General features: G+C 37.9%; 1 protein-coding gene across 1 annotated transcript in view; it reads right to left on the reverse strand.

The window, feature by feature from the left end:
• The window catches only part of DOCK7 (dedicator of cytokinesis 7), a 223,319-nt gene that overhangs the window by 191,496 nt on the left and 15,046 nt on the right, over positions 1 to 16,777 (reverse strand). The window contains exons 2-3 of the mRNA XM_031664896.1: positions 9,083 to 9,188; positions 55 to 230 (exon numbers count right to left, since the gene is read on the reverse strand). Of these exons, the coding sequence (XP_031520756.1) occupies positions 55 to 230; positions 9,083 to 9,188 (282 nt within the window). The remainder of the gene's footprint in view (positions 1 to 54; positions 231 to 9,082; positions 9,189 to 16,777) is intronic.

Below are 16,777 nucleotides of genomic sequence, written 5' to 3' on the forward strand. Positions count from 1 at the left end.
AGGTAGCCTTTCTATAGTTACTCTAAAGCCAAAAACAGGTCAATGTCTCCTTACCTTTCTTCAGGTACAGCTGAAACAAGAGTTCTGCAGTCCCGAGGACTATAAACAACTTCAATATCATCTGGAGGAAATTCAATCAAATCCCGTAAAGGCCCAGAATCCACAGCCAAAGGATGAGTAATGAGGTAATCTTCCAAATCCACTGGATCTACTGCTTCAGTAAGGGGCACCTTTGTAAAAAGGTGGGATAAGAGATGGGTAGAAAATAAGAGATGAAGTAATTTTAAAACTTAAGGCAAATAACTTATTATTTTTTAAAATAAAAGCTTTTAATCTAGTTCTTTCTAAAATTTTAACAGATATTCAACCAGACGCACTAAAGAAAACACAAAGTGTTACCCTTCTTGCACTCCTCGATGTTTTGGGTCATACTCTCTTTAACGTCCTTGCTGACACTTTGCCCAGAACTCTCACATAAAAACACTAGTAAGAATTAACAGTTTTATTCTACTTTATAGTTTACAAAGTACTCACTGGAAGGATTATTTTTGCTTTTTTATATCTTTGGATATTAAAAAAAGTAAGTTGCTCCATTTCTAAACAGTGCTCTGACTTTATTTCTTGTTTTTGTTTAGTATCCTAGTAAAAACATATAATCAGACTGGGGTAGGCTAAAAAATTTCCCTCCAAAAATTCTCCACATCCTAACACATGGGCCCTGTACATGTTACCTTACATGGAAAAAAATAAAAGTCTTTGCAGATGTAATTAAGGTTCTTAAAACGAGGGTATTATGCTGGATTTTCCAGGTGCTTTCTAAATGCAATCACATATATCCTCATGAGAAGACAGAGGGAGATTTAGGCTACACACAGAGAGAAAAAAAGTTGTATAAAGATGAAAAAGAAAGAGATTTGAATATTCTGGCCTTAAAGATAGAGATGATATGATCACAAGTCAAAGAATGCCAAAACCATCAGAATTTGGAAGAGACAAGGAACTGATACTCCACTAGAACATCTGAAGAAAGCACAGCCCTGCTAAAACCTTATTTTAGTCCAGTGATACTGATTTCAGACTTTTGGCTTCTAGCACTGTGAGAGAATAAATTTCTTTCATTTTAAGCCACCCAGTTTGTAGCACTTTGTTACAGTAGCCATAGGAAAGGAATACACAGGCCCTATAAAAACTACCCAGTAATAATAATAAAAGACTAGTAGCATTCTTCAGCCAAGTTTTTAACAAGATACTTTTTAATAAAATATCATACTTCTTATCTAGTTTGAAAAAGAAAAAAATATTCAGACAAACCTATAAAGGATATATAACACATATGCAGTTGTAGACCAATGAAAATAAGAACATGTTATTTCTCAGGATATTCATCTGGAATAAAAACACTGAAACCTGCCTCTGCGCAGGTGTACATTATTAAACAGAAGGTGCTTTAATCTATGCTTCTTTGGACTGAACTTTTTTTTTTTTTGAGATGGGCTCTTCCTCTGTCATTCAGGCTGGAGTGCAATGGTGCAATTTCAGCTCACTGCATGCAACCTTTGCTTCCTGGGCTCAAGGGATTCTCCCACCTCAGCCTCCCAAGTAGCTGGGATTGTAGGCGTGAGCCACCATGCCTGGCTAATTTTTGTGTTTTTGTAGAGACAGGGTCTCGCCATGTTGCCCAGGCTAATCTTGGAACTCCTGAGCTCAAGCAATCTGCCTCCCTCGGCCTCCCAAAGCACTGGGATTATAGGCGTGAGCCACGGCGCCCAGCCTAGACTTAACATTTTAAAGATATTGAGTAAAATAATAAATAACACATCTTAAACACTCAAAAGATAGCAGTTATTTATCATTATCAGTATATGCTATCTCATTTAAACCTCCCCCAAACCCTGTAAGCTAGATATAATTACTATTTCAGTTCTACAAATAAGGGCATTTGTGCTCAAAAAAGTTAACAACCAACTGAAAATAAAATAGCCACAAAATGGTAGAGCAGAAATTTGAAACTGGGTTTTCGACCTCTAAAATTTTTTCTACGATTTTAAGCATTCTACCTCACCTATCCTATTAAGTACAAATTATACTATGATGTTCTTAACAAAGAAAAAGAAAGCAATCCAACAGGAAAAGAGAAATCTTCTTGAACCATTGTTATTAGAACTGGGTACCCACATTTAAAAAATGAACCCCAATCTCTGTATCACAACATATATAAAAATTAAACTGAGATGGATCACAGACACAAACATACATGCTTAAAACTATAAAGCTACTTCAAGAAAACATAGCAGGATGTCCTTACAATTTGGGAATAGGCCAAATTTTCTTAGACATGAAAAAAGAATCATAAAAGAAAAATTGGATTCATTAAAAGACACTGTTAAGAAAATGATTAACAAGCCACACTAAAAGAAAGAACTTACAAAACATATTTGATAAAGGACTAGTACTTAGAATATATGAACAAGTCCTACATCTCAATAATTTTTTTTAAAGTCACACCCTCAAATAAATGGGAAAAAATAAAGCACACAAAAAACTGCTCAAACATCAAAAGTCACTAAAGGAAACTTTCCCTTCTGGAAAGACGAAGTAGAAGTACTTTTCTCTATTCTTTCCACTAAGTACAACAGCCTAGATACTACATAGAAAACAAACCTAAGAAGACTCTGAAAGGTATAGAGAAAACGGCTGGCCGGCAGGGACATCAGAACCCAGGGAATGGCACAACAGTGAGTTACTTCAACATTTCTTTTTGCCTTATACATTCCAGACTTAGAACTAGAAAAGCCCACAACCCAGAAAACAACAAGAAGCACTAGAGGTAGTGGGACTGGGTTGCGGTGAGCCTGTTTTCCCCAGCCAAAAGATCAAGAAAGAAGCAACCTAACAAAACAAAAAACATTTAGACTTTAACTGCTCAAAGGCCAAGTGGGGAACTATATTTCTACCCTCACCAAGCTGTAACAAGGCATCCCAACTCTCCCCACCAGGGTAGTATCAGAGAAGTACAAGTAGGGTGTTGGGATTTTTATATCTACCGAGCAATAATTAATCTCTGACTCTCATCGTGTCAGTAGAGGCCACTAAGGAAATCTGGACATCAACTCCTATGAAGCAGCAACATGGCTCCTCTTTCCTTTATCACTTGGGCACTGTCAGAGAAGGTCTAGTGGAGAGTAAGTACTTTCACCAATGCCCAGTGTAACAAGGCCACACACCCTTGGATGTCAGTAGAGGCCATGTGAGGAACAGTAAGGAGCACTACTACCCTTCCCAGCTAAGTAGTGTGAGCTGTGGTCCAGCAGAAGTGGGGACTCTCCCTCCTGCTCGACAATAAGTAACAAGGAATCCTTCCCCTCCTTGTATACCAAAAGAAGACAAGTAAGAAATCTGAACTTCTACTCTGTCTGTCCAAAACAAGATAGCATCCACCTATAACTAGAGCAATATCAAAGAAAGCCAGCTAAAATATGTTTAAATAAGACCTAGAAATTCACAACATAAGACCCAAAAGGTACAAGTTCCAATCAAAAATCTCTCATCATACTAAGAACAAGGAAAATCTTAACTCTAATTAAAAAGACAACCTGTAGATGTCAATACCAAGATAAGTGATCTTGGCATTATATGACAAAGATTTTAAGGCAAACATCAGAAAAATAATTCAACAGCAATTGTAAACCCTCTTAAAATAAATGAAAAACCAGAAACTCTCTGTAAAGAAACAAAATCTCGGCAAAGAATCAGAAGATACAAAGAACTAAATGGAAATTTTGTAACTGAAAAACACACTGACCAAAATTTAAAATTTAATAGATAAATTCAATAGTAGAAAAGAGGGGATAGAGGAAGTAAAAATCGGTTACCTTGAAGAAAGAAAAATCGAAATTATCCAATCTGAACAGCATTAAAAGAAAAACAGACTGAAAAATCAAAACAAAACAAAAACAAAAATAGAAAGCATCTTCAGGGACAAACTACACTAGAATATCCAATACTGGCACCACCAGAGTCCTAGAAAGTGAGGAAAAAGAAGACGGGGCTGAAACATATCTGAAAAAACAATGGCTAAAAACTTCTAAATTTCATAAAAAGACATAAGCCTACAGACACAAGAAGCTAAGCAAACTTTAAACAGGATAAACCCAGAGAAATATGTACCATGACACAGCAACCAAATGCAGATTTAAAAAAAGAAAAAGAAAGGCCAGGTGCAGTGGCTAACGCCTGTAATCCAAGGACTTTGGGAGGCAGAGGCGGGCGGATCACCTGAGGTCAGGAGTTCAAGACCAGCCTGGCAAACAGGGTGAAACCCCATCTCTACTAAAAATATAAAAATTAGCCAGGCATGGTAGCGGGCGCCTGTAATCCCAGCTACTCGTCCTGTAATCCCAGCTACTCGGTAGGCTGCGGCATGAGAATCGCTTGAATCTGCCTCCAGGAGGCAGACATTGCAGTGAGCCAAGATTGCACCACTGCACTCTAGCCTGGGGGACACAGCGAGACTCAGTCTCCAAAATAAAATAAAATAAAACAAAATCCTGAAAGCAGTGAGGAGAAAATGACACCTTACCTCTAGGAGGAAAAGAATTCAACTTACAAATTTCTCATAAAAAATCATGACAGTCAAAAAGTGGCACAACAATTTTTCAAGTGCTGTAAGAAAATAACTGACTACCTGGAATTTTAGATCCTGCAAATATCCTTGAAGAATGAAGGGGAAGGCCGGGCACAGTAGCTCATGGCTATAATCCCAGCACTTTGGGAGGCCAAGGCAGGTGGATCGCCTATGCTCAGGAGTTCAAGGCCAGCCTAGGAAACATGGCAAAACCTCAACTATACCAAAAATATACAAAAAATTAGCCAGGCATGGTGGCATGCACCTGTGGTCCCAGCTACTCCGACGGCTGAAGTGGGAGAATTACGCCTGGGAGGCAGAGGTTGCAGTAAGCTGAGATTGCATCACCCACACTGGGTGACAGAGTGACACCCCTGTCTCAAAAGAAAAAAAAAAAAAGAATGAAGGGGAAATCAAGACATACTCTGATAAAGAAAAACTAAGAGACTCTGTCACCAGCAGATCTATTCTAAAAGAATGGCTAAAAGAAATTCCTTAAACCAAAAGGAAATAATAAAAGGTATCTGGAAATATTAGGAAGGAAAAACAAATACAGCACGAGCAAAAAATATAGGTAAATACAATAGACTTTCCTTTTTCTCTTGACTTTTCTAAATTGTCCAATATGATTCTAAGTGTATATAGAGAAAATGTTTAAGACAATTATGTATAGGAGACGGTAAAGGGATGTAAAAATAGGTAACGTTTCTATACTTTACTCAAACTGGTAATATATGAACACCAATACTGTGATAAGTCACGTATATAACACAATACCTTGTACAGCCACTAAAAAGCTATATAAAGAGACACTCTCAACAACACTATAAATCAAAATGGAATCCTAAAAAACATTTAGGTAACCCTGGAGAAGTAGAAAAAAGAAAATAGAGAGATGAAAAACAGAATAAACAAAAAATAAAATGGTAGATTTAAACCCTAACAGAGTAACAACATTCAATTATAAATTTATACATTATATTATAAACATAAATGTAAAAGTAAGAGACTAGCAGAATGGACTTAAAAATATGACCTAACAATGTGGTATCTACAAATAACTCACTTCAAATAACATAACATAGGTAGGTTGAAAATAGAAGTATGGAAAAAGATATACCAGGTGACCATTACTCAAAAGAAAGCAGGAGTGGCTAAGTTAATAAGGGAAAGTGCAGACTTCAGAGCAAACAACAGTACCAAATAGAGAGTGACATTACCTTGATTATAAAAGGAATGATCCAAGAGGACATAGCAATCTTAAATGTGTATGTACTAAATAACAGAGTTATACTCTGTGTATGTACTAAATAACAGAGCTATAAAGTAGGTGTAGCAAAAACTGATTGAACTGAAAGAATAAATAAGACATATCACAATTATACTTGCAGAAATCAAGAGATCGCTTTTCTGCAGATTCTAGAAAATCAACAAGGATATAGTATTATTCAAAAGCACCCTCAACCAATAGATCTAACTGACATTTATAGAACACTCCACCCGATGACAACAGAATATACATTCATTACAAAGGTCCCAAAAGTATATACCAAGACAGACCATATTCTGACCCATAAAACAAACTTCAACAAATTTAAAAGAACTGAAATCAGACAGAATGTGTTCTCTGACTATAATAGAATCAAACTAGAAAGTGGCAACAGAAAGATAACAGGAAAATCTCCAAACACTTAGAAATTAAACATACTTCTAAATAATCCATAAGTTACAAAAGTCTGAAAAATGAAATGAAAAAAATACACTGAACGAAATGAAAATACAACATAAAATTTGCAGATAGGGAAATGTAAACCAAAAACATAAGTGAGATACCACTTCGTACCCATTAGAATGGCTATTATTTTTTAAATGGTTAATAACAAGTGTGGACAACAATATGGAGAAATTTGAACCCTTGTGCATTGATGGTGGAAATGTAAAATGATACAGTTGCTAAGAAAAACAGATTGGTGGTTCCTCAAAAAGCATACAATAAACACAGAATTACTCTATCATCTAGCAATTCCAGTTCTAGGTATACACCCAAAAGAACTGAAAATAGTGACTCAAAAAGATAATTGTACTCTCATGTTCATAGCAGTTATTCACAATAGCCAAAAGTTTGGAAACGACCCCAATGTCCATCAAAATTAATGAATAAATAAAATGTGACATATACATACAATGGAATACTATTAAGCCTTAAAAAGGAATTAAATCAGCCAGGGATAGTGGCTCACGTCTATAATCCCAACATTTTGGGAGGCCGAAAAGGAGGATCACTTGAGCCCAGGAGTTCAAGACCAGCCTAGGCAACATAGTGAGACCTCGTCTCTACACAAAATACAAAAATTAGCGAGGCATGATGGCATGCGCCTGTAGTCCCAACTACTTAGAAGGCTGATATGGGAGGATCACTTGAGCCTGGAAGGTCAAGGCTGCAGTGAGCTATGATGGTACTACTGTACTCAGCCTGGATGATAAAGCAAGAATCTGTCTGGAAAAAAAAAAAAAAAAAAAAAAGATACAGGCTACAACCTGAATAAACCTTTAAAACATTCTGCTAAGTAAGTAAAATAAGCTAGACACGAAAGGGCAAATATTGTATGATTGCACTTACATCAGGTACACAGAAGAGGCAAATTCATAAAGGCAGGAAAGATAAGATATTATCAGGAGTTGGGAAGGGGGGGAAATGGGAAGTTGTTGTTTAATGGGTACAGGGTTTCAGTTTGGGATAATGAAAAAGTTCTGGAGATAAACAGTGGTGATGGTTGTACAACACAGTAAATGTACTTAATGCCAGTGAATTGTATAAATAAAACTGGTTAGAATGGTAAATTTTATGTTATGTATATTTTACCACTATATCTATTATGTATATAAGTATAGCATGTAAGTATATATTACACATACATAAAATTTTTTTAAAATTCAATTTTTTTTTCTCATTCAGCGCTTTTTGCCCAGATATTATTTCTAGGGCAGTATACAGCTCTGAATTTAAAATGTCACAAATAAGTACTCAGTGAAAACAACAACAAAACCTGGGAAGTCGCTACATATGTCTAATTCAATGAGTTCATGGATTCTAGGTCCTGGTGATGTGGAAGGACAACTGGAGTCAGGGTACCATAACAAGAAGACCATAAAGATAAGAGGTGGTGATCAGAGATGGGAAGCATAAAACTAAGATTACACATGGGTTATAGTTATTCATAATGACAAAAATCTAAGGTCTGATTATAGAAATTTTGAGTAGTTAAGGTGTAATTCAGGATGCAAAATAGTATCACTGGAAGAGAGGCATTCAAGACACCAAGAGCATTTTGGAAGGATTATCTCCATGTACATTGAAATCAGCAAGAAATCCATATATTCTAAAATTTCTCCAATTAGCATGTTACTGTAATTAAAAGTAAACTTAATGTTTTCAAATTTTAGTACAACAAACGTTATAAATATATCATTACAAGTCGATCAAACTGTTATTTCCCAGTTTGTTCAATAACAGGTACCCTTTCACAGCTAAATGGAAAATGCTAATCTATAACTCCACCCTATCATGCTTATTTGCTTTTTTAGTTTTCCAGAGCATTTTGTAAAAATGACCTCTAATTTTAAGACAAATACAGGTATGTTTTTAATTCATATTTCTAACATAATAAATATTATTAGTTTTTATCAAAACTGAATTTCCTCATGCCAGCTTCTTTAATAAGAGAACATTTATGTCTCTGACACAGTACTGGGCTTACAGTAATAATTCAATAAATATAAATTCATTTATCTTAAAGGCAACAGATAATTCTACAAACCCATATAATTATTTACTTTGGTGCTTGTTTCTAGAATAGATTCCTAAATTTTCACATAATGAATCACCTTCTGTCTTTAAAAGTTCTAAGGCTGGATGCGGTGGCTCACACCTGTAATCTCAGCAATTTGGGAGGCCGAGGAGGGCGGATCACAAGGTCAGGAGTTCGAGCCAGCCTGGCCAATATGGTAAAACCCCATCTCTACTAAAAACACAAAAATTAGCTGGGCATGGTGGCACATGCCTGTAGTCCCAGCTACACGGGAAGCTAAGGCAGGAGAATCACTGGAACCCAGGAGGTGGAGGTTGCAATGAGCCAAGAACGCGCCATTGTACTCCAGCCTGGGCGACAAAAGCGAGACTCGGTCTCAAAAATAGAAGGGAAAAAAAAAGTTATAAATGTAAAATTCCAGGATTGATTAAATCCTGAATATAAAGTTTCAGAGTTGGCTAGGAAACTAGCAATTCTATGACACCCCATAACATCCTCTCCCAACACAGATTTCAACAAAATGAGGTAACAAGAAGTAAGGTTATGAGATTAATGATGGAACCCAATTAGTTCTTATCTTTCCACTATTTTTTCATGGCCTAGTCAATCATACACCAATGACATACTATATTTTGAATACGTTACTTACTGTGGTGTGATGGGATATATTGCCAACAATATTAAGGTTTTTGAGCAGTTGGGGAGAACCACTATATTGTCCGGAGATCTGCTTCCTAACTTCAGCTGCCACCGTTCTATAATGAAGAAAGCAAAAACATACACATTATTTAAAAAAAAAAAAAAGCTAAACTAGTTTAAAATGGAGGGAAGCTAAATACATTAAAGATTCATTTAAAGAAAAACAAAATGTCAGCATAACAATAAGGCTATAAATTCATAAAATAATTTAGGAAATACTTTTCTAGCTTATAATTACATTAGAACATTTTATGTTGTAGGGTACTAGAGTGACAGACAACCTATATGAGGCTTTTTTATATGGGCATTATAGGGAACACACTTTGGCCTACAATAGAGCTGGAACTATAGAGGCAGCTCTATAGTTGGGAGCTATAAAAAGATGTGTATATTAAAATGTATATGCTTTAAAGTATATAAGATGTACATTAAAATGTATATTATATTAAAATGTATATACTTTAAAGTACAAGAATTAGGAATAAAAAACTCTGGAGTGTTTTCAAGTTAATGATTTAATTCAGAGCCCTGACCATCTTGGTTCCCATTAGAGTTTCCAGCTGAGTTTCAAGATAATCTCATTTTCCTAAAAGTATTCAGATTTAGGATATAATCTTTTCTCCTATTTCTTCTCTTCAATTCCTCCTTCCTTCTTTCATATTCAATCATTTCACACACATTTACTGAGCATTGTTATGAGCCAACTACACAATTAGAAATATTTACACAAAAATAAGAGTTATCATTCTTTAGGGCTTAAGATACTGAGTTAGTGCAACCTTTTTTAAGTAGGTGACTTGAGGTACTTTATATAATATTTGTGTTTTAAAAGGCTAACTTCCTATTCATAATTGCCAAACCTTGGAAGCATCAAGCTATCCTTCAATGGGTGACTGGATAAACAAACTGTGTTACATCTATACAATGAAATATTATTCCGTGATAAAAAGAAACGAGTTATCAAGCCATGAAAGACACAGAGGAACCTTAAAAGAATATTGCTAAGTGAAAGAAGCCAATCTGTATGACTCCAACTATATTTTATTCTGAAAAAGGCAACCTATGGAAGACAGTAAAAAGACCAGTGGTTGTCAGGGGCTGGAGTGGGGACAAGAAAGGAGGAATGCATAAGTAGAAATAGGGTGATATGGTTTAATTGTGATCCCAACCCAAATCTTATCTTGAATTGTAGCTCCCATAATTCCCATGTGTTGTGGGAGGGACCCTGTGAGAGAAAACTGAAAGATGGAGGCAGTTTCCCCCATACTGTCTCCTGGTAGTGAAGAAGTCTCACCAGATCTGATGGTTTTATAAGGGGTTTCTCATTCTCTCTTGCCAGCCACCATGTAAGATGTCCCTCTGCTCCTCCTTCCTCTTCTGCTATGATTGTGAGGCCCCCCAGCCATGTGGAACTATGAGTCCATTAAACCTCTTTCCTTTATGAATTACCCAGTCTTGGATGTATCTTTATTAGCAGCATGAGCAAAAAACTCACACATAGAATGTTTCGGACAATGAAACTATTCTGTATGATATGGTAATGGTGGATATAAGTCATTATATATTTGTCAAAATTCATTGAATGTACAACACAGTGAACCCTACTTAATCTATGGATTTTAGTTAGTAACAATGTGCATCAATATTGGCTCATCAGTTATAACAAATGTACCACACCAATGCAAGATGCTAACTGAAGAAATTTGGGAGATAAGGGAGGATGTATAAGAACTTTCCATACTTTCCATCCATTTTTCTGTAAACCGAAAACTGCTCCCTCCCAAAAAAAAGTCTACTAGTTTAAAAAAAAAACAAGTCAATGACAAGGGAGGAAGACAACAGCACCAAAGCACCAAGAAAACAATTAGAGGTTAGAGCTGAAATCTGGAGACAGAATGAAATCTTGGAGAGGGAGAATAGATTCAGGAGAGGGCAAAGGGCGAATTATGTAATCCTTTATGTGAAAAGACAGGAACATTCGCTGCAGTTTAGGACTCCATTAGGGCTTTTACTTATTTATTTGAGACAGAGTCTCACTATTGCCCATGCTGGAGTGCAGTGGCGCGATCTCGGCTCGCCAAAACCTCCGCCTTCCAGGTTCAAGCTATTCTCCTGCCTCAGCCTCCCAAAGTGCTAGGATTACAGGCATGAGCCACCGTGCCTAGCCTCATTAGGGATTTTAATGAAGCCTATATAATGTGAGTATTCATTATTATGTTTAGCTTGAAGTCCTTACACATCCTGATCCTCTCATCGAAGCTGAGATATGTAAAAGCCTTTAAAAAGACACAAAACAGGCCAGGCGCGGTGGCTCATGCCTGTAATCCCAGCACTTTAGGGCGGATCACGAGGTCAGGAGATCCAGACCATCCCGGCTAACACAGTGAAACCCCGTCTCTACTAAAAATACAAAAAAATTAGCCGGGCGTGGTGGCGGGCGCCTTTAGTCCCAGCTACTCCGGAGGCTGAGGAAAGAGAATGGCGCGAATCCAGGAGGCGGAGCTTGCAGTGAGCCGAGACCGCGCCACTGCACTCCAGCCTGGGGGAGCACACAGACTCCATCTCGGAAAAGAAAAAAAAAAAAAGGCACAAAATACATATTCTACTGGCCGGGCGCGGTGGCTCACACCTGTAATCCCAGCACGTTAGGAGGCTGACGCCGGAGGATTACGAGGTCAAGAGATCGGGACCATTATGACCAACATGGTGAAATTCTACTAAAAGTAGTAGAAATTTTAGTCTCTACTAAAAATAGAAAAATTAGCCAGGCTTGATGGTGCGCTGGCTGTAGTCCCAGCTACTCCGGAGGCTGAGGCAGGAGAATTGCTTGAATCCGGGAGGCGGAGGTTGCGGTGAGCCGAGATCGCGTCAAGCCCAGATCGCGTCGAGCCCAGACTGCGCCACTGCACTCCAGCCTGGTGACACAGCGAGACTCTGTCTCAAAAAAAAAAAAAGGACACAATATAAACATTCTACCTACCTCACTGCTACTCACCTCACTCTACCAATCTCAGCACTAGCTCAATGTTTCTGGGGCTAAATCATGAGTAAACTGAATAGTAAACTGCTGTATTTCATCAAATTCAAGATATCACTGGCCAGGCGCGGTGGCTCACGCCTTTGTAATCCCAGCACTTTAGGAGGCCGAGGCGGGCGGATCACGAGGTCATGAGATCGGGACCATCCTAGCTAACATGGTGAAATCCCCTCTCTACTAAAAATACAAAAAAAAAAAATTAGCCGGGCATGGAGAATGGCGTGAACCTGGGAGGTAGAGCTTGCAGTGAGCCCAGACTGCACCACCGCACTCCAGCCTGGGCCACAGAGTAAGACTCCATCGCAAAAAATTTTTTAAAAAATCACTAATTGTTAAGAAGAGACATTACTCCATGTACAGCTAATAAATAAAAACCTTGCCAATTAACCATTACACCATCAGTAAATTGAAGATTTCAGATGTTAAAATGTGAAATATAAAATAATGAAACATAGTTACTTCAAGAGGCAATCTTTTGTTTAATAACAGACATAAAAACTATAATCCTCATATTACAAATATCTTTCTACATGACATTAATTTCCCCCAAAAAGAAAATCTATTAATTTGAAAATAAGCTGTGATAATGCAACAAGAACCATTTCCAAACTGAGCTATAGTAGCCATAAAACATGTGCAACCCAGACAAGGGATGTATTTACAACTGAGACCTTCCGCAAAGATTTCATAAATCTTCCCAAATAAAAAAAACTTTATCTCTTAACCATATCATTATCCAAAGTATGCAAGAAAGAAATGTAATGAATAAATATAAGCCCTGATACCAGTTAAAATCCTTTATCAGAGGTTACTTTTTCCAATCAGATTTTTTCTTACTCCTAGTGATAGCTCAGAAAGAAAAACAAGGTAGTCTTTTTTCCTTCCAATAAACCATTAATATTTACTGCAAAGTAGAAAGAATAGGTCAAAAATTCCGTAGTTACTTATGCCCTTAAATTATAATATGAAAAAACCTTCTATCCCTCCCAGGAAAACATGATCCAGTATTTGACCTATTTATCTCTTTATCCACCCTCTCCATTTCTACAAGCTACATATGTTAACACACATTACAGTTTTCACAAAAGAAAGCATCCACTCAGGCCATTCATTATATGATGCTGGAAATAACCAGCAAAAGAGCCACATTCCAAAAGAAAATTACGTTGCATTTAAGCTTTCTTCTAACCCAATCCTACTTTCAGACACACTATTCTAGCCATGATTTCCAGAATGAACCAAGGGTGATAAGGCCAATCTGGGCCTGCCTCTCTCTAGACATTCTTTATGGGACCAGAAGTAAAGCCTGAGTAAAAATGAATAAGAAGAGTTCATACTAAACTCATGAGAAAGTTTAATTGAGCTACTCCTATAAAGTCACACACACACACACACATACACACACACACACACACAAATAGCTGCAATGTACTAAGTCTAATAATAAGATCTCTTGGAACTGGCACTATTCGTATCTCAGATAGAAGTCAGGGAAGAAATGAAGCGTAAAGGATATATCAGGGACAAAGAAAAAAAGGACTAGCTAAAAATCCCCAAAAGAAAAGGAAGAGAGCAGCTGACACTGCAGTAGTGTAACTAAGTTCAAAACTGGTGAATGATGGGTTGTACCAGAGTTCTAACACTGTGTGTGAGTTCGAATTAACAATAAAGAAAACAAGTGAAACCCCATCTCTACTAAAAATACAAAAATTAGCTGGGCATGGTGCTGCGTGCCTACAGTCCCAGCTACTTGGGAGGCTGAGACAGGAGAATTGCTTGAATCTGGGAGGTGGAGGTTGCAGTGAGCCTAGATCACGCGATTGCACTCCAGCCTGGGTGACACAGCGAGACTCCGTTTTAAAAATAAATAAATAGCCTGGGCGCAGTGGCTCACGCCTGTTATCCCAGCACTTTAGGAGGTCGAGGCGGGTGGATCACCTGAGGTAGGGAGTTTGAGACCAGCCTGACCAACATGGAGAAACCCTGTCTTTGTAAAAACACAAAACTGGCCAGGTGTGGTGGCACATGCCTATAATCCCAGCTACTAGGGAGGCTGAGGCAGGAGAATCCCTTGAACCTGGGAGGCAGAGGTTGCAATGAGCCGAGATCGTGCCATTGCACTCCAGCCTGGGCAACAAGAGTGAAACTCTGTCTCAAAATAAATAAACAAACAAATAAATAAATAGGCCTGGCGCAGTGGCTCACGCCTGTAATCCCAACACTTTGGGAGGCCGAGGCAGGCAAATTGCCTGAGGTCAGGAGTTTGTGACCAGTCTGGCCAACATGGTGAAACCCCGTCTCTACTAAAAATACAAAAAAATTAGCCAGACGTGATGGTGGGCACCTGTAATCCCAGCTACTCGGGAAGCTGAGGCTGGGGAATTGCTTGAACCAGGGAGCTGGAGGTTGCAGTGAGCCCAGTGAGCCGAGATTGCACCACTACACTCCAGCCTGGGCAGCAGAGCGAGACTCCGTCTCTAAATAAATAAATAAATAAATAGAAAGAAAACAATAGACTAAAGAAAAACAACATTGTACCACCTACTAAGTATTTGTGCCAAAAAATGTTTAACGTGAATTGAATCAAACCTTTACATCTAACTTATAGTTTACGAGAAATACAGAGAACAGTATAACAATACTATTGCAAGGAAGCCATTAGACAAAAACTAGAAGGCAGGTCATGCTATGTGCCAAAATCTCTTATGGGTCAATGTGGTGGATAAATTAAAAAGTAAAGGCAGTGGGCTAAGTTTTACTGTAAAAAAGACTTAAGACTAAAAGACAAGGTCTATTTAAGAGGGTGGAAAAACAGACTTATGAGCTATAACCAAATGCAACATATGGTTACTACTGGATCCTGATTTGAACAAACCAGCTATAAAAGATATTTTGGGGGATGAGAAATTTGAACACGGGCAAGGTTACACATAAGAGTTAATAGGGTTTTTAAAAATGTTTTTACTGTGTGGAAAGCAGCATATAGTAAAATGTCCTTATATCAATATTTTAGAGATGCAAATGATGTTTGTAATTTAGCTTAAAAGTCTTCAGTTGGAGGCTTCAGCAGTGGCTCATGTCTGTAATTCCAGCACTTTGGGAGGTCCAGGCAGGAGCATTGACTGAGCCCAGGAATTCGAGACCAGCCTGGGCAACATGGCAAAACTCTGTCTCTAAAAATACAAAAAATTAGCCAGGAGTCGTAGTGTGTACCTGTAGTCCTAGCTACTTGGGAAGCTGAGGGGGGAGGACTAGCTACTTGGCAGGCTGAGGCGGGAGGATAGCTTGAGCCCAGGAGGTCAAGGTTACAGTAAGCCTTAATCATACTACTGCACTCCAGCCTGGGCAATAAAGTGAGACCTTGCCTCAAAAAAAAAAAAAAAAAGGCTTCAGTTATTATTATTCTGCCTTAGTAGGGAAAACTAACAAATCAAATACGAAGTAAGATGGGGCAAATAAACTTCAAGCGGTATGCATATCACATCCTCCCTAAAGTGCTGCCTGATTCTTTCTGTTCCATACAATTGAGTGTCCAAATCTGTTTGGACACTCCTCCCTACGCTTTCAAAGCACCCTGTGCTTATCTGCATACATTCAAAGAAAAGGAGCTTCCAGGAGACAAATTCAGACAGGCAGCGACTAGCCACTGACTGCTTTCTATTGTTGAATAAGAACCTTGCCTTGCTAATTGAGTTTGATTTCAGTAGTGGGAAAGCCCAACGTTTGTAAGCACTCTCTTTGAGAGAAGCATGTAAGCTGAGAAGGTTTCTATGGAACAGTACTCATACAACCCATAAGTATAAAAGTATGGTGGGGGGAAAAAGAGAACAGTGAAGTATCAAGAATTTGGCTTCTCAGGTCTGACACACTACATCTTCAGAAGCACCTCTGCAACCTCCTTGAGGAATAGACAAGAAAACTTCACCTCTGATGGGGGTACTCTATGCTGTCTCTTACTTGGTATAAATGTCCCAAAACAGGTTCATTTCTGCCATTAAAGAAATTACAGGATTTCAAACTCTAGTGGCATTTTTCTACCTCATCGTGATAACCAAACAATACCAAAGTCACAGCAACTATCAAATTGTTTTCAAATCTGTTTACCTATCTCCTTACAAGGAATTAAGCAATTAAAAGTCAAAACTTCATCTTATATCTGTAGCACATACAAAGTGCTTACCCAATGTTTACAGAGCTAAAGTGAAAAACACAGGAATAGAAAGGAAAAATTCACAATTCTTTCCCCAGAAAAGTAATTGAGTAAGAATGCTTGAATGGAACAACTTACGAGACCTCCTTCAGGGCAGGGACCATATCTTATTAATCCTAATATCCTCCAAGTCTAAGACAATGGGGAGAGAGAGAGAAATGGAGAAACAGATAAAAGAATTCAGAGAGAGGAAAAAAGAGAGATAGGGAATAAGAATGAACTTGGAGACTACCTAGTACTTTCAAAACACCTTTTAGAGTAAACCAATTCATAAGTGATGTTGGTTTCTAACTGATTAAAAGGGAAGAAAAAAGTAAGCCTTTTTATCTATTATTGTCAAATAGAAAAATATTTGCAGGGAAAAAGAAGTCTCAATCTAGTTGAGATCATTATTATCA

This window comes from Papio anubis, chromosome 1 (genome assembly GCF_008728515.1).
Source record: "Papio anubis isolate 15944 chromosome 1, Panubis1.0, whole genome shotgun sequence".
In the NCBI taxonomy this organism is placed as follows: domain Eukaryota; kingdom Metazoa; phylum Chordata; class Mammalia; order Primates; family Cercopithecidae; genus Papio; species Papio anubis.